General features: G+C 43.8%; 1 protein-coding gene across 25 annotated transcripts in view; it reads right to left on the bottom strand.

The window, feature by feature from the left end:
* PPP1R12B (protein phosphatase 1 regulatory subunit 12B) overlaps positions 1–19127 on the bottom strand; it is a 206036-nt gene that overhangs the window by 112659 nt on the left and 74250 nt on the right. For 16 of the 25 annotated variants that reach the window (XR_011535275.1, XR_011535276.1, XR_011535277.1 and 13 more), the window contains 7 exons: positions 18982–19121; positions 13901–14019; positions 11444–11644; positions 10526–10608; positions 9222–9347; positions 6634–6816; positions 3142–3324 (listed from right to left, as the gene is read on the bottom strand). Coding sequence is in view for 18 of the 25 variants with exons in the window: in XM_070602189.1 (XP_070458290.1) it covers positions 3142–3324; positions 6634–6816; positions 9222–9347; positions 10526–10608; positions 11444–11644; positions 13901–14019; positions 18982–19121 (1035 nt within the window). In the remaining 7 variants the exon portion in view is untranslated. Of the gene's footprint in view, positions 1–3141; positions 3325–3854; positions 4037–6633; positions 6817–8652; positions 8694–9221; positions 9348–10525; positions 10609–11443; positions 11645–13900; positions 14020–18981; positions 19122–19127 lie in introns of those variants that run through there. The other 9 variants (XM_070602190.1, XM_070602180.1, XM_070602193.1 and 6 more) reach the window with 6 other exon arrangements.

Raw genomic sequence — 19127 nt, 5'->3', positions numbered from 1 at the left:
TTTTGTTTTTTTTAAATATTGGCACCTGAGCTAACAACTTTTGCCAATCTTCTTTTTTTTTTCCCTGTTTTTTTCTCCCCAAATCCCTTCAGTACATAGTTGTATATTTTTTTTAGTTGTGGGTCCTCCTAGTTGTGGCATGTGGGATGCCACCTCAGCATGGCCTGATGAGCGGTGCAATGTCCACGCCCAGGATCCGAACCAGTGAAACCCCAGGCCCCCAAAGCAGAACGCGCACGAACTTAACCACTCAGCCACCGGGCCGGCCCCAGTACTTAAGTTTAAGGGGAATGCACAGATGGGGGCCGGGGGCGATAGCTAAAGAGCATGGGATTTCTTTTTATGGTGGTGAAAATGGTCTAAAATTGATTTTGGTGATGGTTACCATATCTATGAATATACTAAAACCTACTGAACTGTACACTTTAAACGGGTAAATTATATGGCACGTGAATTATCTCTCTACAAAGCTGTTCAAAAAAATTCTCCCAGTGGCTCATCACGGTTCTTAGCATACAAATTCCCAATCCTCACCACTAGCTGTAAGACGTGGCATTCTACAGCCCCCTCCGACTCCGCGGGCATCATCTTAGACTTCTTCTTCCTGACTCACTGCACTCCAGTCACAGCGTCTTCTCTCAGTTTCCACGAAGGACTGAGCACCTTCCCGCCTCAGCATCTTTTCCACAGCCAGATCTTCTGCAGGAACGCTCATCCCCTTCTCTCACCGAGCTACTGTTTGTAGCATTGAGCACCACACTCTCAGGAAAAGCTTCTCTGATCCGCAGGAGAAGGGAAAACTTCTGCAGCACAGGAAGATCTTCTGCAGCACTGTCCTAACAACTCAGACCGCCTCTGCAGAGCATGCAGCACAAGTGCACTTTGTTCAACGTTTGTTTTTCTTTACCAGCACAGACATTTCCCAGGGCTGAGACCACATTTGCCGGGTTCCCTGCTATATCATCTGGCTTTACCATAGTACTTGGCAACGGCAGGTGCTTAACAAATATTTTGAAAAGAACGAATACCAGTACATCGCAAGTGACAGAGCCCAAGAGCTCCTCATTTAGGATCTTCCTATTTACTGATCTTGTGCCATTTCCCTGTTTATTTCATTATCTAAAAAATATTATTTATTATCTAACAAACATCTAATATCTCCCTATTATCTTGTGCCATCCCAAAAATGCACTTATCTTTTTTGTTTTTAAGATTTTATTTTTCCTTTTTCTCCCCAAAGCCCCCCAGTACACAGTTGTGTATTTTTAGTTGTGGGTGCTTCCAGTTGTGGCATGTGGGACACTGCCTCAGCATGGCTTGATGAGTGGTGCCACGTCTGTGCCCAGGATCTGAACCAGTGAAACCCTGGGCTGCTGAAGCGGAGCACGTGAACTTAACCACTCGGCCACGGGGCAGCCCCTAAAATGCACTCATCTTGATATACCACGTTCATATTATTATTCATTAACATCTTGACTTAATTCTTTCATTCTTATACTTGCCCTTCCTTGAGGAAATACATCCTAGTTATAAGATGTGCAACGTAGCAGGCACTCAATAAACATCTGTGGAGTGAATAGAGCAAAATCAAAATCTGTAGGAGGTGCTATGTGATTGATCATAGGTTATGAATTCCCAGAAGACAGGGACCTCTCTCTAGGTTTCTCTACATAATGGCTCGTGCAACTAAGTATTTAATAATGCAGCTGACAAAGAACCTGATTTAGCCATCCTTTCAGGGATCATGATCTTAATGATGAATCTAACTCATTCTACTTGTCTCAGCTCAGAAATATTTTTTAAAGCAAGTTTTTTTCAGGTAATGAAAGATTATTTTTGCATTTAGTTTCTAGATGAAACTAATAGTATCTAAATTACATCGAGCTGTTAAATAAATAGGCATTAAACATCCAAGATTGATTTACTAAAACTTCCTTGGCTGGAAGCCAATTAAAAGATGACTACTTTTGGCTCTGCAACCTGTTAGCCCAGAAAATTGATTTTCTTCAACTTTTATGTAAAGAAATTTTTAAAAAACGAAGGAAGGAAAAGAAAGGAAGAAGAAAAACACTAGTTTTCAACTCACTTAGCATCTCCCCTCTATTTCTTCTCCAAATGTGTTGTTTTAGAGCTGTCTTTATAATAAACATCTAAAGAGTTTAACTCGTATCTTGTAGGTTATAGGATTTCTTGACTCACCACACATATATACACTCACAAATAAAAACCTCCTTCCTTTGGATATTCACGGTAAAATGAAGCCAAACTGAAATTTAAATTTTGATAAAATTTCACCTCTTTTTCTACTCTTAAAAAAAGGATAATTAGGGGCTCAGTCTCTAAGCAGATCTGAAACTCCCAGGAGTGCCTTCTATCTTTTACACTTCTCTCAGTGGGAGTAAGTGGCCCATTCTCCTTCGTCACATCTTCCAAGGTCTCTTAATCCTCACAATCGAAAAGTTCTTCTAAGCTTCTGCCTTAAATCTCTCCTATGTCAATCCAGGACTGCTGCCTCATAATTTTTCTCTAAAGAAATGCAGAGTAGCCAGTTACTGTCCTTCTACCATATCATTATATACTATTCATTTCCTTTTCTAGTATTATTCTCAAATTAATTAAAACTTTATATCCTAGCACTATTTCTCCAAGCGTTTTATTATACTATTGCTTTTCTCAGCTTCTACCATATCATTATATACTATTCATTTCCTTTTCTAGTATTATTCTCAAATTAATTAAAACTTTATATCCTAGCACTATTTCTCCAAGCGTTTTACCATACTATTGCTTTTCTCTGCTGCCAGAGAAGTCATCATGGACGACCGGAACAAAACCAGAGATCCTTCTCTGTGCTCAGGTTCTCCAACACAGAATGGGGAAATAATGCCTGACACTGATCTTTCGTATGAGACAAATAAAAAAAAGATATGCCTATATCCATAATAGAGTAAGAATCTACGTTAAATAAATCAGATACAATTAAGTTCTCCACCAAGCGTCTCCCAGAGGCAAAGTATACATCCCAGACTGTAATACAGAGATCTGCTTTCATTATTTGAGATTGAGAAAAGACTGCACACCCACTCCCTTATTGCCGACCTCAACGCAGAAGCCCACAGAGGAGATGGGTGCTGCACATACCTCCTCCTGTCCCTGGCTTCTGCAGAGGAGTCTGTTCCAGGAGTGGAGAGCAGGGTGGCAGTTGTGACCCCATTGGCAGTGCTGGGTGGAGGGCGGTTGGTGATCACGCAGAGCGGGGTGCTAGAAGAGATGCTGTCTGCTGTTTTCTCTGCTGTTGAGTCAGCCTGGGATTTGTAAGGAGTCCTGAAACCAGAAAAGACAAAAGCAGAAAGAGAATGGTCAGGATGCTACACAACGAAGCACCAGCTCAGGGACAGAGGGCTCGAAAGAGGCTGAACTGGAGGAGCTTCTGGCTCAGACTTTGTTTGTTGATTTCTTTTTAAAAATTCTGAGCTCTTAAATCTTAGAATGATATGATTATATTCAGTCTGATATCCTCTGCCTGAGAAGTTATGTTTCTAAAATCATTTTTTTGCCAGATTAAAAAAATTTTTTAAAATTAGCTATGGCACAAGGCGGGAGGGTGACAGACATATGCAAGAGTGCTTTAGATGCGTCCTGAGTACCATCTGGCCTCCACACATGCACAGAGGCACGGCCAACACGAACACGACACTCGCGTCACTTACAGGATTGGTCTCCCTGCCCCTTACTGCTGGGCAGGGAGAGTCTCTGCGGTGGTGCTCAGCCTGCACTGGACGGCCGTCCTCCCGGACTACCCAGAGACCTGTGATGGACACTCCACCACCCCAGCACGGTTAGCTCTCCCTCACCTGGCTCAGCAACTGCTCCTTCCGTTTAACCGAATGCCTGACTGCCTGTAGCATAACTGCACGAATGAGAAACTGAAACACAAACTAACAGGATTCTATATGCAACCTTAACTACAGACTTTCCAACAGCAAGCTGTATAATTAAACTCATTTACATGAAAACAAGATCTTTGTTTCTTAACAAAGAGTTGAGAGCAACCATTGGCTCTCCACCCAAAAGCTATCATTTGTGATGTCACAGCTTGTTGCTGGGGTAACAGAGATCCAAAATTGATACTCACAGAGATGGGAAAAACAATGAAAATAACAAATGTTAAAAATCTGTTTTTTTTACCTCCTCACAATTACCAGTAATGCTTAAAAGTAGCTTTAAGCTCACTTTTAAATAATCACATTATTAGAATAAGTTTGAAAAAAATGATCAGATCATAAAAATCTAAATAAGGTACATAGATGCAAATATAAAAATAGAACAGTTCTGAAGCGGTATCTAAAAAACACAGCCACTTCTCCAGAAGCAATTAATGACGCGAAAAAAGGTGAAATTTTATATTCACTTTTTAATTTAAAAAAAGGTAAATAATTCCTTAGACTTACAAGGTATCTATAGGAAGTACTAATAAAATTAGCCAGAAACAAAGCTATAAAAAATTATACTTATTAAAATCTTACTTGAAATTCTTTTTAGATTAACAACATATTTTGGTCTTTGCAATTTCTTATGTTGTAGAAATGCTAAGGAGTTTATTTTATTAAATCATAGAATAGGACTTTACCACTATTTGAAATGTGGTGTAATTTACAAGTGATTGTTAGGAGCAGAACAGGAAAAGCTCCAGAGCAGGCACCAGGGCTCTGGAGCCTCCTGGGGCTGAGTTTCAGCCACCTGAACCTCTCTGATCTCTTGGTCTGTAAAATCGGGTAACGATACTGTGAAATGCAGGGTCTCGTGATGATTAAATAAAATAATATATGTAGAACACTTAGTAATGCGCCGGAATAAAATATAGGCTCAGTGGAAACAAAATAATGAGACGAGCTCTGAAATGGACACGCGTAGGTTCAAATCCCATTTCAGCTCCTCACCAGCTGTGTGACCTTGGACAGACGGTTAACTTTTTGGTTTCAGTTTCCTCATCTGTAAAATGAGAATAAAATCGCATACACTGGAGGGCTCTTTCTAAGACTAGAAATAATATATGTGTGCCTGAGACGGCTAGTTGCCTAACCCATTTTCATTTTCCTGTTCTTCTTTACCCACAGAATCTGTGTATTAAGGGCAGCACTGCACCTAGTTCAACATCCACATTTTCCAAAGTCTCCCTGGCTGCTAGAGACAGCCAATGAGACATAGCAGAAAACTAGTGCTTTCGGGAAAATTCTCATTTCAGAAGCATTCCCTCCGTGCATTTCCCCTTTTCCTCCTTCTTTCTGCTTAGAATGCAGCTATGATGGGTAGAGCTCCAGCAGCTATTTTGGACCATGAGACCACCCATGGAAATGGAAGCCATGATCTAAGGACTGTGAAGCAGACAGAAAGAAGGAATCTGGATCCTTTACTGACTTTGGAGCTGTGTGCCAGCCCTGCCTATTCTGGACGTTCTTAAGTGAGAGAAAAAAATAAACCTTTATCATATTTAAGCCCTATTATTTGGATTTACTATTATACCAGATCCCAATGTAATTTTTGTCCAGTATCTAACCTGAGCCTGGCACACAACAGGGTTCAACAAATGGTAGTTATTATTTTTCCCCACTGTTATTAGCTCTTAATAGTTAATCAAGTAACCTCTCTGTCTCTTGGTTCCTTCATCTATGGGAATAATATTTACCATGTCCATGAAAATGGATTATTATGAGGACCTAATAAATTTCTACATAATTATACAGTATTATTATTAACAGTTCAGCATAAGGTTATCCCTCCTGGCCCAATCAGTGACACCACTCACTGTAGGGAAAGAAATCTAGTAAACTGACAAACATCAATCAGGCGCCACCCTCAGAGGTGCTCATGCAGCAACATTATCATGATCCATGTTTTTCATCTTCTTTGTGTCAGTTGTAGAAACAAGACCCAAAAAAGGAGTCCCTGTGCCATACCACAAAGAAAAAGGTCTCTGACCAGACATAAAGGACTAAAACCCACAGTGAAGCCGACAGCTGGAGTGCCGCTGCACTTTCACAATGACACTCCGCCATGCTGCCCTCAGATGCACCAGAAACCAGGAGCCAGCGTCCCAGGGACAAAGCCCAGGCAAACACACGTCTCTTCCTTCCCATGTGTTTTCAGGAAAACACACTCCGCGGCTGGGAACGTTCACAAGGCTACAGGAGTCTTGCGGAACAAGAGAGCTTCCTTCTGATCTAGGTTTGCATGCCATCTTCCACAAAGACTAAACAGAAGAGATTCCTACTCATAATTACTGGAAAATTAACCTAAGTGAAATATGGGGATATTTTTAATATGTCATTTATCACAACCATATGAGCCTTAAATTGTAATCGCAACTGGTAAGGCTATGGAGAGACGAAAGCAGTCACGTTACGTTGATGCCTAAACACCAAGTTCAAAGACACACACGCTGCGGTTTTTCAATAAGCAGCTGTTGAGTGGCTGATACAAGTCAAAGCACAGCACCCTCACTAAAGGGTGGACATTTTCACAGGAACGCAAACTTGCTTCTACAGTGACAAACTCTTTGGCTCAAATCTCATGTGTGCATCCAGAGGCATAAGCTTTGAGGAACGTGACTCAAGTGGCCCCACGCAGCCTTACCTGCCATGGTGTGCGGAGGCAGAAGTGTCTGCACTGACTGGCGCAGGGCAGGAAGAGGCAGGCTGCCACCTGCTGCCCCGAGAGGTAGATGAAGCAATGGTAACGGGTGAGGTGGCAGGAGATGAATTGCGACTGGCTGAAATGTAGGGACTTGTGGGGTCACTACTTCTAGCAAATGACGCACTGCAAAACAGCACACAGTCACTTTCCTCAGGACATGCTGCTCACCCACCGTTTCCCAGCACCACCTTCCCACCCAGATTGTGCACTTAAAGGAATGCAGACCACAGAGAGGGCATGACAACTGGGAAGTGGAGGGACCAACTCCAGCTAGAGCTGGGCCACTGGCAGCAAGCAGGCATCTGTCAATCATACCAGAGTGAAGGAATGTGAAGGAGGAGAGACCATATGCATCAAGAGAAAGCAGAAGAGTAGAACAGACAAAGAGAGCAGAGGCTGAGAGCGGTATAATAGGAAATAGAATAATTTCATTAGAAAACATAGTTCCCCACAAACCCCAAGGCAAAAAAATCATGCAACCCCCAATGTCTACTTGATAGAGAAGTGACACTGCGGAAGCTGAAGTAGGACTGAGAATTCGGAGAGGTCTGGAGAAAAGATTTAAAACTAAAGAGTGGAGAAGAGTAAAGAAGCTCTGTGGAAGAAACTGTGTTTGAGAACCACGGTCATTAGCCTAAAGCAAAAAGGCCTCTGGGGAACTTGAGTCCCACTCTAGAAAGCACTACCGGCATGGCCGAGAGAAGACAACTCCTGTTTCACCCGCAGATACGTAAGGACCATCTCAACTGCAGCAAAAAATTCTGGGGTCAGAATTTGAAAAAAACTTCTTGACTCTAATATAACGAGACATTTGAGGGGGTGACTAAAAAGAGCTATGAAGCTTTCTTTGGAAAAGATGCATTTTCCTGGGCCACATGAAAGGTCTGTTGTCCTACAGACGAGAGATGAACTAGGCAATGGAAGTGTGCTGAGGCTGGCACAGCCTGAGAACGACAAAGGTCTACGCACACTTTCTTCTTCAAATAGTGATGGCATACGATTCTTTCCTTCTGAAAGGATCATAAAACAAGATTCTGTGAAATCAAAAAGTGCTTTAGGGTTCTGGAAGGAGAGCTCTGAAATCTAAAGGAGGAAGCGAGCTGCGAGTCTTGTAGAGTGCTCACAGGATCAGGCACGCTTCCACCCTCACCAGAGGCAGTCTCTCTGCCCTGCTCACCACCATGACGCCAAACCACACCCACCAGACCACTGCCACTCACTCAACCCACCTGCTGACCATGTGGATAGTGAAAATCAACAACCCCACCACTAAATAACAACATGCCTGAAAACTAGATGTCAGCTTTCTCTTTAGATCTAGAATATTACTTTCTTAGGAAAGTTTTCTTGGTCTTGGATCCAACCATAAGGAGTAATCATGAGAGACTAAGACCTTAGCTTTCAAGACAGACACGTGCTGGCCTCATCAAGCCAAGAACACTGAGCTTGCATATGAAGCTTCAGTGAGATCCCTGAACTTGTATATCCTTGTATACTTTCAAAGCTAACTCCTTTCTGACAAGATGCAGCTGCAGAACTGAAGAACATTAAAAGGCAGTTTGTTTTATAGCTAACTAGTTCCCATGTTCTGACATTAACTAGTTGACAAGATTCTTCCAAATTGTGTGGAAATAAGTTTTAATCCCAAACACACAGTCTGTGGCCAATGCCAGTTTCTAGGGTAGCCACCCAACCATCTAAAATTCTAATGAGGAGGGCTATGGCAGAAAGAGGCAGCTGGAGGGTCAAGGAAGGGAAAGTGAAGAAAGAATTCAAAGGAAGCAATGAGAATCAGATTCTTCCACATCAGCAGCAAAGTTCAAATCAAAATACGAATTAGTGTATTTTATAGCTTAACGGCTCTGGCAAAAGGTGCTTTGCCTGCTGGCTGGTACACGGCAAAGAAAATAACTGCAGAAAAGGGATACAGATGAGAAAAGGGGAGGGAAACCCATGTACCTTCTCTGCACCACACTTGCGAGTTTCACATCTTGATGGATCTGAGGGCCATTAAAGTCATAAAAAAAAACAACTCAAGTCCCTAAATTAACAGGCTTCAATATGAAACTTGTTCAATGCAACACAAAACTGTCCCCATGTCCCACCCCTCACCACCCTACAGGGTCCCTCCCTTCCTCCCCTGGAAAAATATAACTTGAGATGAGAACTACTCCAGTTTTAGAAAAGGGAGAGCTAGCCACTGGGCAAGCGTGATGCAAATTCAGTCCTGCTCAGAGATTACTACAAGTCACTTCTGGTTGAAGATTTAACAGGACTGAGAGGATGGAGTATAAATTCAGATCTGTTTCTGGTGAGAATTTGGAATCAGCTTATTTTAATTCAGTTAAGAAAATAAATTAATTTTAATTTAAAATTAGTCAAGATGTTACTCCCAAGAGATCTAAAAGTAATTCACTTTTTGATTCATTTTTGTAGTGCCAATTGGATATAAAAGGCATGCAATTATTACCCAAATAGCCATGGCCAGAGCGAAGGAAAATCATCTCCTGGCCCTCAGGACCTGGTACCTTTTCAAGTAGGTTGATACGTAGGTGGAAGGAGCAATTGTCTGGGGCGTGTCATTTCCCTTTGCTTCATCCCTCCACAGCTGCCGGGCATAGGAACCACTCCTCACTAGATTGACAGCTGATTCTCTGTAGAGGAACGAAAGGAAAACAAAACACTGATTCCTACCACAGTTTTTGTCTGTGATACAATGCAAACAGGGAGAGAAGAGACAGATAGGCAAGCTGTAATACGGCTAAGGAAGTACACATTTTCTAAGTGACTCTTTGTTTTATATACCTGTTTTCTGTATAGACAGAGGAAGAGAAATATTACTGTCTGCTTTCTTTTACCAACTTCAAAACCAACTATTTTCAATAGGTACCAGATCCTTATGTCAAAGGTCTCTAAGCCTTTTATAAGGAAAAGTCACTTTGTTCCTCCTCTAAAAAGCTTTGCACATCAGCCCCCAGTGATAGGCTGCTCCTAAGCAAGCAGGGACGGGGCGCTGAGGAAGGTGAGGGAGTCTGTCGCAGGCAAGCAGTTCCTGTGAAGAGGAGAGCAGGAGGACTTGCTGGAAGCCTCTTCAGCATTATAAAGGAGGAGGCTCTAGCAGGATTTCTGATTCACAGTTGCTAACTCAGGGTCTTTGCTACAAAAGCTGTGGGTCTCCACGTTTCAAAAGCTTCTCTAGAGCAGTCCTTCTCAAACTTCAATGTGCATTTGAATCACCCAGGGAATTTTGTTAAAATGCAGAAGCTAATTCCGAAGGTCTAGGGTGGGGCCTGAGATCCTGCACTTCTCACATGCTCCCAGGTGACACCCATGTGGCTGCTGGGAGGACCACACTTTGAGGGCAAGGGTCTAGATCAGGTTCTGCTCCGAGATGCAGCAATACTTCAAAATCCCCAAATCCATTTTAACCCATGAGGAAGACTTGAAATTTTATCTACTTACAAATTAAAAGTTGATCGATTCAATTAAATGACAACATTTTTAGTTTACCATGAGGTAGGCCCTGTGCTAGGCACTAGGGGTACTTGAGAAACCACAGATGTAGACCCTGCCGGTGCAGAGCCTGCTGGTGGATGGGAATAAATCCACTCAGAGGAGTCAGGGAAGACTTGCTACAGACAGGAACGAGAACCTGAAGGGCCAAGAATGGGCAACGCAAGGGAGTAAGGGCTGGGAGGTGTTCTGAGCAGAAGGAGCAAATAATCCACACTGTGCTGAGGACACCTGCGGGAAGAGGGCAGCAGAACAGTGGCCAGGAGGTCACCATGCCCAGCAGAGTTAAGGAGGACCACCCTGGCCTGGATAGGATCACCTGTTCTCCTTCTCCTCAACGTCACTGGTGTTGCTGAGCCTTCGGGGCGCGAGCGAGCTAAGATAGCTTCTGTTTTCTCGCTCCTGTAAAACCAGAACAAGTAAAGCACAGGGAAGGTGTGTGAACCATTTTGGGTAAAAAAGCAGAACTTCATACACCTACAGAATCTTATCTCTACATTCAAGACCAATTCTAGTCTGAGCGGGATTTCAAAGGGTTCCCTTTAAAAGGCTTCTTCCTAACTTTCCTCCATTAAAAACCGGTATGTAGGAAAACAATTCTCATGGGAAAAGCCAGGATGATCAAATAAGGAAAAGAGCTGCACAAGTTACACAAGCAGCAGCCCTGCCAAGAGAGGGAGCCCTTGAAAAGCCACAAACAGAAAGTTCCACTTGCAGGTTCTTATGAAACGAGCCTCACTTCTTCCCCAGCCTACCTCTTCCTTGAAATGCAGCTTCCTGTACAACAAACACGCTGCAGAGTTAATCCCACCACTGTGCTCACCCCCATGAGAAGTCTCCAGAAACGCAGTATTGAGCCAGGAGATGATGACTGCAAGGAAGACGTGGCCCCAGGAAGAGCACCAAGTGAGCCCAATAAAATACGGAACCCAAAGTGAAGAAATAAAGTGTACTCATCTTGTATGAACACGCACATGAGCTTGGGGAAACTAGCCTGATCATACGTCTACTAATGAAAAAAAGGGTAAGAGGAATGAACATAAGGTATGCCAAAAGGAAAGGGTTTTTCCTCTTTTGGCCAAGCAAATAATAGCAACCAAACTATTTACTTGAGTAAACTAGCAATGTGCCTGTCTCCTTTAAAGACTTTGTCCTTCCAGATTCAAATTCAGGACTACACAGTCTTTTCCTTTGCTCCGGAGACTGAATTTTCACGAAGGGAACTGCCCAACCGCACCTTATCCTTGTCCAGCAGAGCGGAGACCCGAGGGCTGGATGACGAGCGGAAGACGGAGGAGCCTCGGTCCCTCAGGGCCTCCCTGGAAGTGGCCACCTCACTCAGCGTGTTGTGGCTGCCAGTCTTCCTGAGGCCCAGTCTCCATGAAGAAGGAGACTCATCTTTGGGCTCTTCTGGCTTGTTAAAAAGGCTGGAGGAGAACTATGAGGGAAGAAACAGAAAAGAAAAGAAAGGTCCTGATGACTGTTTGCAGACTATTTGCCTTTTGCACACTTCACTAAGTTCAGTGAGGCAGGAGAGGGAGAACAAACACACGGCAGGCTCTCTGCCAACGCTGCCTTCCTCCCCTGGCAGCCGTGAACAACCTCTGAAGGCTCCCTGTCTCCCTGAGCCAGAAACAGCCTCAGATGCTCATCACAGAGCTCCTACCTGACCGAGCTGCTCCGGGGAATTAAACACCATTGGCTCCCACTACACAGCGAGTACTGACCCAGGAGGCCAGGGGACCCGAGTTCTAGCAGAACCTCCTCTCCTGACTCACTGGTAACTACAAACAGGACACTTTACTTCTCTACTCAACATGCTCATCTGTAAAACGGTGACAATGAGCTCAATTCCTCCTTATAATCTGGGGAGACTGAGAACACAAGATGAGTCCACGTACAAATACGTTTTATGGGACTGTGATAAGACTGGTAAGCTGATTTAAGTGTTAGGCATATTTAAGTATTAGTATTTTTATTAGTATTAAAATACTAAATAATGAAAACACTAAAGGGCCTCCCACTCAGATTCTAACTGCTTCTTTCAAGAAAACAGTTTCTTTGATGGAGGGCAGTCGTTCCAAGTGTTTCAGATTTCACCGAGCAGCAAAATTAAGAAAGAAAAAAATGGTAGTCATCATAGAATTGCCATCTTTTTTAATTTGCCAAGAGAGAACATCTTTCAAAAACTCGTTATCAATGCCATCACCACCATTTCATTAAAGAAAGAAATGTTAACATTAGAAAAGAAAGCCTTATATGAAGCTTCCCTGGACTGTAATTATCCCATTCTGCCATAAGCCACAGAAAACATCCTAGACTGGCTGTCGGCCAGAGACCAGTGTGGGGTCATCCGCCACCAGTCTCCTCCTGGGACCTGGGGACCTCTGCAAGAAGGCTCCGCTCTTTCTCAGACACCAGGCCACCCCCAGGGCCTGGTGTAGTGAAAATGCAGCAGAAACAGTAAACCCCTCGTCTCCAACTCACACTCCGATTTCCCTTTGACTCAGTCACCTGAACGTACGCACTTAGGGCCTCTTCCCAGCTTTAGAGGCTCCATCAGGTCAGCTCCTTACACGCTACCCTGATTTTGAGAGGAAAACGCCTTTCTCAGCATTGTTTCAGCAAAGTGGAAAAGGTATATGTACGTGTTTGTATTTTTTTCAATTCAGTACTTTTCTTTTCAAAAAGCAGGCAGTCGAGTCACACCTAGGAGCAGTGGGAGTAGTGAGGTACGACTAAACGATGGGGTGATGAGGGAGGACTTAAAATCTCTCTACTGACTCACGATGATGCTCCCAGGGATAAACAGCAGCCAGGGCTTTGCTTCCTCATTTCCACAATGATACCGTAATCCCACCTTTTCAATTTACGAGGTACTAGAAGATCAATAAGTTAAGATCTATAACACCAGAGAGCTTTTTCAACAGCTTCCTTCCAAAGAACTCAGATCAATTCTTGACCTCAAACTAATGTTACACTTTGCAGAGCAGGTCATCACTCAGCTCTGCCTCACTGACGAGCCCACAGCTTCTCCGAAGCCTGGCAAAGCGGCAGGAGGAGGGGCCCCCGTACTTCAACAGGTTCCTTCTACCTCTGCTCTCTGCTCATCACAAACTATGGAGACTTTACTTACGAAAGTAAAATTTTAAACAAGAAGGAAAAAAAGGAGAGTGGTCATCAAAACAATTACTGCTGGTTGCCAGATAATTTCCTCGCCCCATCTGAGCTTCAGACGGACTCACCCTAACTTCCGATATGACAAAAGCTCTCTGGTGCCGGACTACCAGACTCTATGTTTTCTGAACACACCGTAGCCAAATGTGTTTGGTGATGGTTTTATGGTTTTGTGGGCAATGTTACGGACGCAATGTTTGTGTCCCCCCTCCCTAAATTCCTGTGTTGAAGCCCTAGCCCCCAACGTGACTAAGTCTGGAGATCAGGTGGCTATCTGCAAGCCAGGAAGAGAGTCCTCACCGGGAACTGAGTCAGCTGGCACCTGGTCTTGGACGTCCTAGCCTCCAGAACTGTGAGAAATAAATTTCTATTGTTTAAAGGCACCTAGTCTGAGGTATTTTGTTATGGCATCCTGAGCAGACTAAGACAGGCAAGAACATATCTTTAAGGTCTTTCTCATTGTATGTTACTGCAGTAGGGGGAAATATAATATCCAAATTAATTCCAAGATACTCACTCTCCTGGCTGAAGAGGCGGAGAAGGTATTCTGAGCAGGTGCTGGTGTCTGCTCCATGGTACTTCTCTTGCTTTCAGAGGTGGAATGGTTGACAATGGCTTCTGGCTTTTTATCTGCTACTTAAGACAAGAGAAGCAACAAGCGCAAGTATGAAAATCTTATCTGTGTGTGTGTGGACTTTTCTGCTAACAGGAAAGGTTTACTCATTATCAAAACAGATTATTAGGCCCATGTGATGCTTGGACTCAAACTAAGATGCCACAAGGAAATAAACTCAGTGCTATTCCTGTCTTGGTCAGTGCCAATTCGAATCCTCAGATATACAACTGAAACCTTTCTCCACCTGATCCATCACACATAAAATTTACCAGTACGTACTTACTAAGAATCTACTCTGGGGGCCGGCCCCCTGGCCGAGGGGTTAAGTTCCCGCACTCTGCTTTGGCCGCCCAGGGTTTCATCGGTTGGAATCGAATCCTGGGTGTGGACATGGCACTGCTCATCAAACTATGCTGAGGCAGCGTCCCACATGCCACAACTAGAAGGACCCACAACTAAAAAAAGTAAAACTATGTACCGGGGGGCTTTGGGGAGAAAAAGGAAAAATAAAATCCTTTAAAAGAAAAGAAAAAAAAAAAAGAATCTACTCTGTTTTGGGGGGTTGGGCAGGAAAAATCAGAAAAAGCGTAAGACAGACCTTGCTTTCCAGGTAATTACAATCAAGAAGAGAAAACATGCACAATAATAATAGTAACAACATAAGATCACATATAAATTAGGTGCTAAATTGGCTGATTTAGATTAACAAGTGCTTTAGGAGTTCAGAGAAGAAGTAAATCCTCTGAGGGAAAGAACAATAAAGAAAGATGTCATGGAGGAAGCTGGAAGACAAATACCAATTGGCAGGAGGAAGAAAGGGCATGAGTAACGGCTCAGAAATCAGAAAATACATGTGTTGGTCAGTGAAGTGGCAGACCTAATTTAAATAATAAGTATTCTTGGGGTTACAATAGAAAACGAAAGTAGAAAGGATTACAGAGGATATTGCAAGTTAAGATACAGAAATACAGCATTTATGTACTCTGGAAACAGAGCCCAAGAGTAACCCACCCATCAATTATGTGACAATTTTAAGCCACATCCCAGCTGTGTGATACTTGGCAAGTTACTTACCATATATGAATATGAACCTATTTTCTCATTGATTAACCAGGGATTTATAGAAAGCAAGAATTATCTTGCCTTACGAGTTGCTATAAAGATTAGAGCTAATGTTTTTAAATTTCACAGCTCAATGTCTGGCCACAGTAAGTCCCTAGTAAATAGCTCATTAATGTTACTATTTTTGTGGTTATTGTGAATACTCAAGGCATTCTTTAAATACTATCTATCTCTATCTCCAAGAAATCTACGTCAATAGCCAAATGTGACAGATTGTTAAATAATAACTCCCCTGAATCTATACCATTGTGTGGTGCCCTCTCATATTGACTCTGGGCTTTGCAATGTGACTTTGCACGGCCACTGGGACATTAGCAAATGTGACTCAAGCAGAAGCTTGGACAGTGCTTGCACATAGAGCTCTGACCTCTCTGAGTACTTCTGGAATCCAGCTGCCATGTGACACGGCAGGGGCCAGCCTGCTTGATGATAAGAGACACATGGCCCACTTGCCCCAAACATCCTGGCCAACCACCAGAAAGGTGAGTAAGGCCATCCAAGACCAGCCACCATCCCCCAGATGACTTACCGACTGACCACAAACCCACGAGTAAGCCCACTACCATATGGGAGAGAGAACAGCCATCCCAGCAGAGCCCTTCCCAAATCGCCATACCATAGAATTGGGTGCATAGAAAGAGTTGTTTTAAGCTCCACTAAGTTTTGGGGCAGCTTGTAATGCAGTAATAGATAACTAATACACCAAATGTTTAAGTCAAATAAATAAAAGAAAGGGAAAAATAGAAATCCAAATCAAACTGCTAACATTCACCCCAAAATTAATTAATATTCTTTACAACTACATTTATATGTAAGACACATGAAAACTGTCATTTTTTGAGGTTGCATCTGTGGATCTTTAAAAACAAGATAAATGCATTCAACAAACACTTGTTCAGTAGGTACGTATGTCTGGCATCACGTGGGAAGGGTCAGACATAACCCACTTCCTGGCTTTCTTTCCACACAGTTTACTGAGCACCTGTTGTGCAGAAGGCCCTCTGCGAGGCACGGCGGGAGCCAGAAAGATAAACAAGACACAACACATCCCAGCGCTTCTGAAACTTGCTGGTGGGGAAGCACAGCGATGGGAGAAAAAAAGAAATCACACTAATCCTAAGTAGTATAAGTAATATAAAAGAAGTTCAAACAAACAGCTAGAGGAGTCAGAGGAGGGAAGAAAAACTTGTCCCGGTGATGATAAGGCTTCATAAAGGAAGCTGATTTGAGCTGAGCTCTGAAACTCGAGAAAAATTTCAATAGACAGAAATGAGCAGGGACGCGCGCTGGAAACACCTGGCTTCTGCCTACATCCGGCAACTGAACCTGCTCTCCGAGCTCACCAGTGGCGTGCTAACTGCTGGGTCACCTTGCTCTCTCCCTTCGCATTCCTGCCCTGGCTTTTCCGATGCAGAAACACAGATCCTGGTTCCCTCACCCTCTCGACCGTACGACCTTCTCTGTCTCCTTCAGACTCCACTCCTCTTCCTAAACATGGTGTGCCCCCACTTCTTTCTTGTACCTCTTTTGTCTACAATTTCTCCCTTGAGAATCCCATCCTTTTGCGCAGCTTCAGCTTTCACTTCTTACGCAGGTACTTTCCACATTTCATTCTGCCCCTGCAGTTTGAGGAGTCCCAGATCAAAGTCAGGATCTCAGGCATGCCACCTGCCAGCTGTGAAACCTAATTTCCTAATGTCCTACAGTTCTAAAAGGTGATGATAATAATACATACCTCAGGGTGTGGCTGTAGGGATTAAATAAAAATGTTTAAATGTGTTGCAAAGTAAAAAGTACTACACAAATGTAGTGTTATCATAACCCCCCAAACTAAATCAATCTTTCTTCCTGGTGAACACTGCTGACTGCCTTTATCTCTCATGTGACGTGTTTTATTCATGTATATGCCTTCCTGTTCCCCTCCATCCCCTAGATACAGTCAACAAAAACATTTAATGAATGTGAATGCTGTCATGTGCCAGACATCGTGCTGAGACCTGGGAGCACAACGATAAATCTAGAGTTCCCAGCCAAAATGATGAGTGTTACAACAGAGATAAGAACGCAGTGCTAGAAGGATCCTAACAGGGGAGCAGTTATGGGGTGGGAGAACTGAGAAGAGGTGCATTCCTTTTCAGCTTCTTGTTAAGAAAGACTTCTTCAATCGATAGACCCTATAGCTTCCAACAGAAACCATTCAATAAGCAGTTGACGGCCAGAAATGAATTCTAAGGCACAAATAATATTCAGGGTAGAAAGCCTGGGGCCTGTTTGGGGAAACTGAGTAATCCAGCTTGGCTGGCATATGTGCATACCTACGGAAGGCACTGGGAAGGCCAGCTGGAGCTAGATTAGGAAAGGTCTGGAAGCCAGGCTGTGGGGTTTGGGACTGACTCTGAAGCAGAGACGGAGTGGGGAAGGTGGGGTGTGGCGTGATCAGAGGGCAGTGTGCATGCTTTACTCCACAGCAGTGTGGAGGGCTGCAGGGCACGTGAGCCCTGAGGCGTGGCGTCAACCGCGAAGCACCTCCCTCCACTCTTCTAAGCCCTTGGCAGCTCACAAAGCGACCCAGCATAGAGCAAGCCCAGACATCAATTCCAGACAATACTTCCAGTCTAAGACACACAAGTAGTCCATAAACAAGAAAAGTACTAAAAAGACAGACACCTCTAAATTTTGATAGGTACTACCCTAGCACTTCCAGAGCAAGCGGTGCCTGCTTAGCAACAGAAATCCGAATCTCAGCGAGTCAAAGGTCACCTCCTACACTACAAACTAGCTAGTGCCTACCTCCTCTACGGAACTGACGGTCTCTAACCTCCCCTGGTGACATTCCGTGGGCCTCAGAGACTGAGGCATGAGGAAAGGCAGGATTCTCCCATAACCGAGAGAAACCGCGTCAGCAAAGCCAGAGCTCATCAGGAGTGGTGGCCTGGGTGACAGAGGAGCTAACATCCTCATTACGGGCAGCCAGCGAAGGCAGGGTTCTGAGGAAAACACAGATGCCTTTATACACTTAATGTGTACCCTTCCTTCTAACTTGGTCTTCTAGCCGGAAACACTCATCTTCTTGCAAACTTGAATCTGGAGGGATAATAAGCCAGTGAATGCAGGGCACACGTACTGTAAAATCTGAGTTCATCCTTCACTTCCAAACGTCCACGAGAACTATTCTGCTGCAGCTGAACCTCTTCTCAGTGCTTGCCTGAATGTGCATCAAAACCGATGGGTTATTTTACAGCTTGACGGTCTGACCGTGTTCAGCACCTCACTCTCGCTGTTGGGGCTCCAGTCTTGCCATTTATATAAACTCAAGAAGCGTTATACAACATACATATTATCAATAAGAGTCATAAAGGGAAACACGATTTTGCTCCTTCTTCATTCCCTGATTCAGGAAATGAAGGAGCTTTACATAATGAGATGGAAAAATGAAGATTTGGGGATTCAATTTAGGGAATCAGACAAACCTAAGAACTAAATACAAATTTTCACCAGCTGCTTAAACGTACTCGACCAAAAGTGCCCGTGCAAGACCTCACCTCCTCTGCCTCTCCGTGTACTGAATCTTTGGAATCTGGTCTCTACACCCCACCAACCCAAGGTCAGAGCAGGTGGCTCCTTACACAAGAGTTCTTTGTGCACGTTATCGTATGGCTAGAGAGGAACTGGGAACCACTCTAACACAGCTCAGAGCCTTTACAACCAAGTTTTCACCAGCAATTTGATATCCTATCTTTGAAAACTAAACTTCAAGCTCTTCTGGGAGTGCCCTGAGGCCCCCCTGCCTCGCCCTCTGACAAGCAGTGATCTCACACTCTAGGAAGGGAGGAGCTTTGCCAGGAACATCTTTGCATTACCTGCCTCCTTCTCAGTTTCTGACTCCGAAGCTTCATCTTCACCTTCCTCTTCCTCTGAGCTGGAGCTGCTGGATTCTTTGTTTTCCTCCTCCCTTTCCTGGGATTTGGGTGTGTCTTCCTCATAGAGCATCTTCTCTTTGCTAAGT

Source organism: Equus przewalskii, chromosome 31, assembly GCF_037783145.1.
Source record: "Equus przewalskii isolate Varuska chromosome 31, EquPr2, whole genome shotgun sequence".
Classification (NCBI taxonomy): Eukaryota; Metazoa; Chordata; class Mammalia; order Perissodactyla; family Equidae; genus Equus; species Equus przewalskii.
This window is presented reverse-complemented; position numbering and strand designations above follow the sequence as displayed.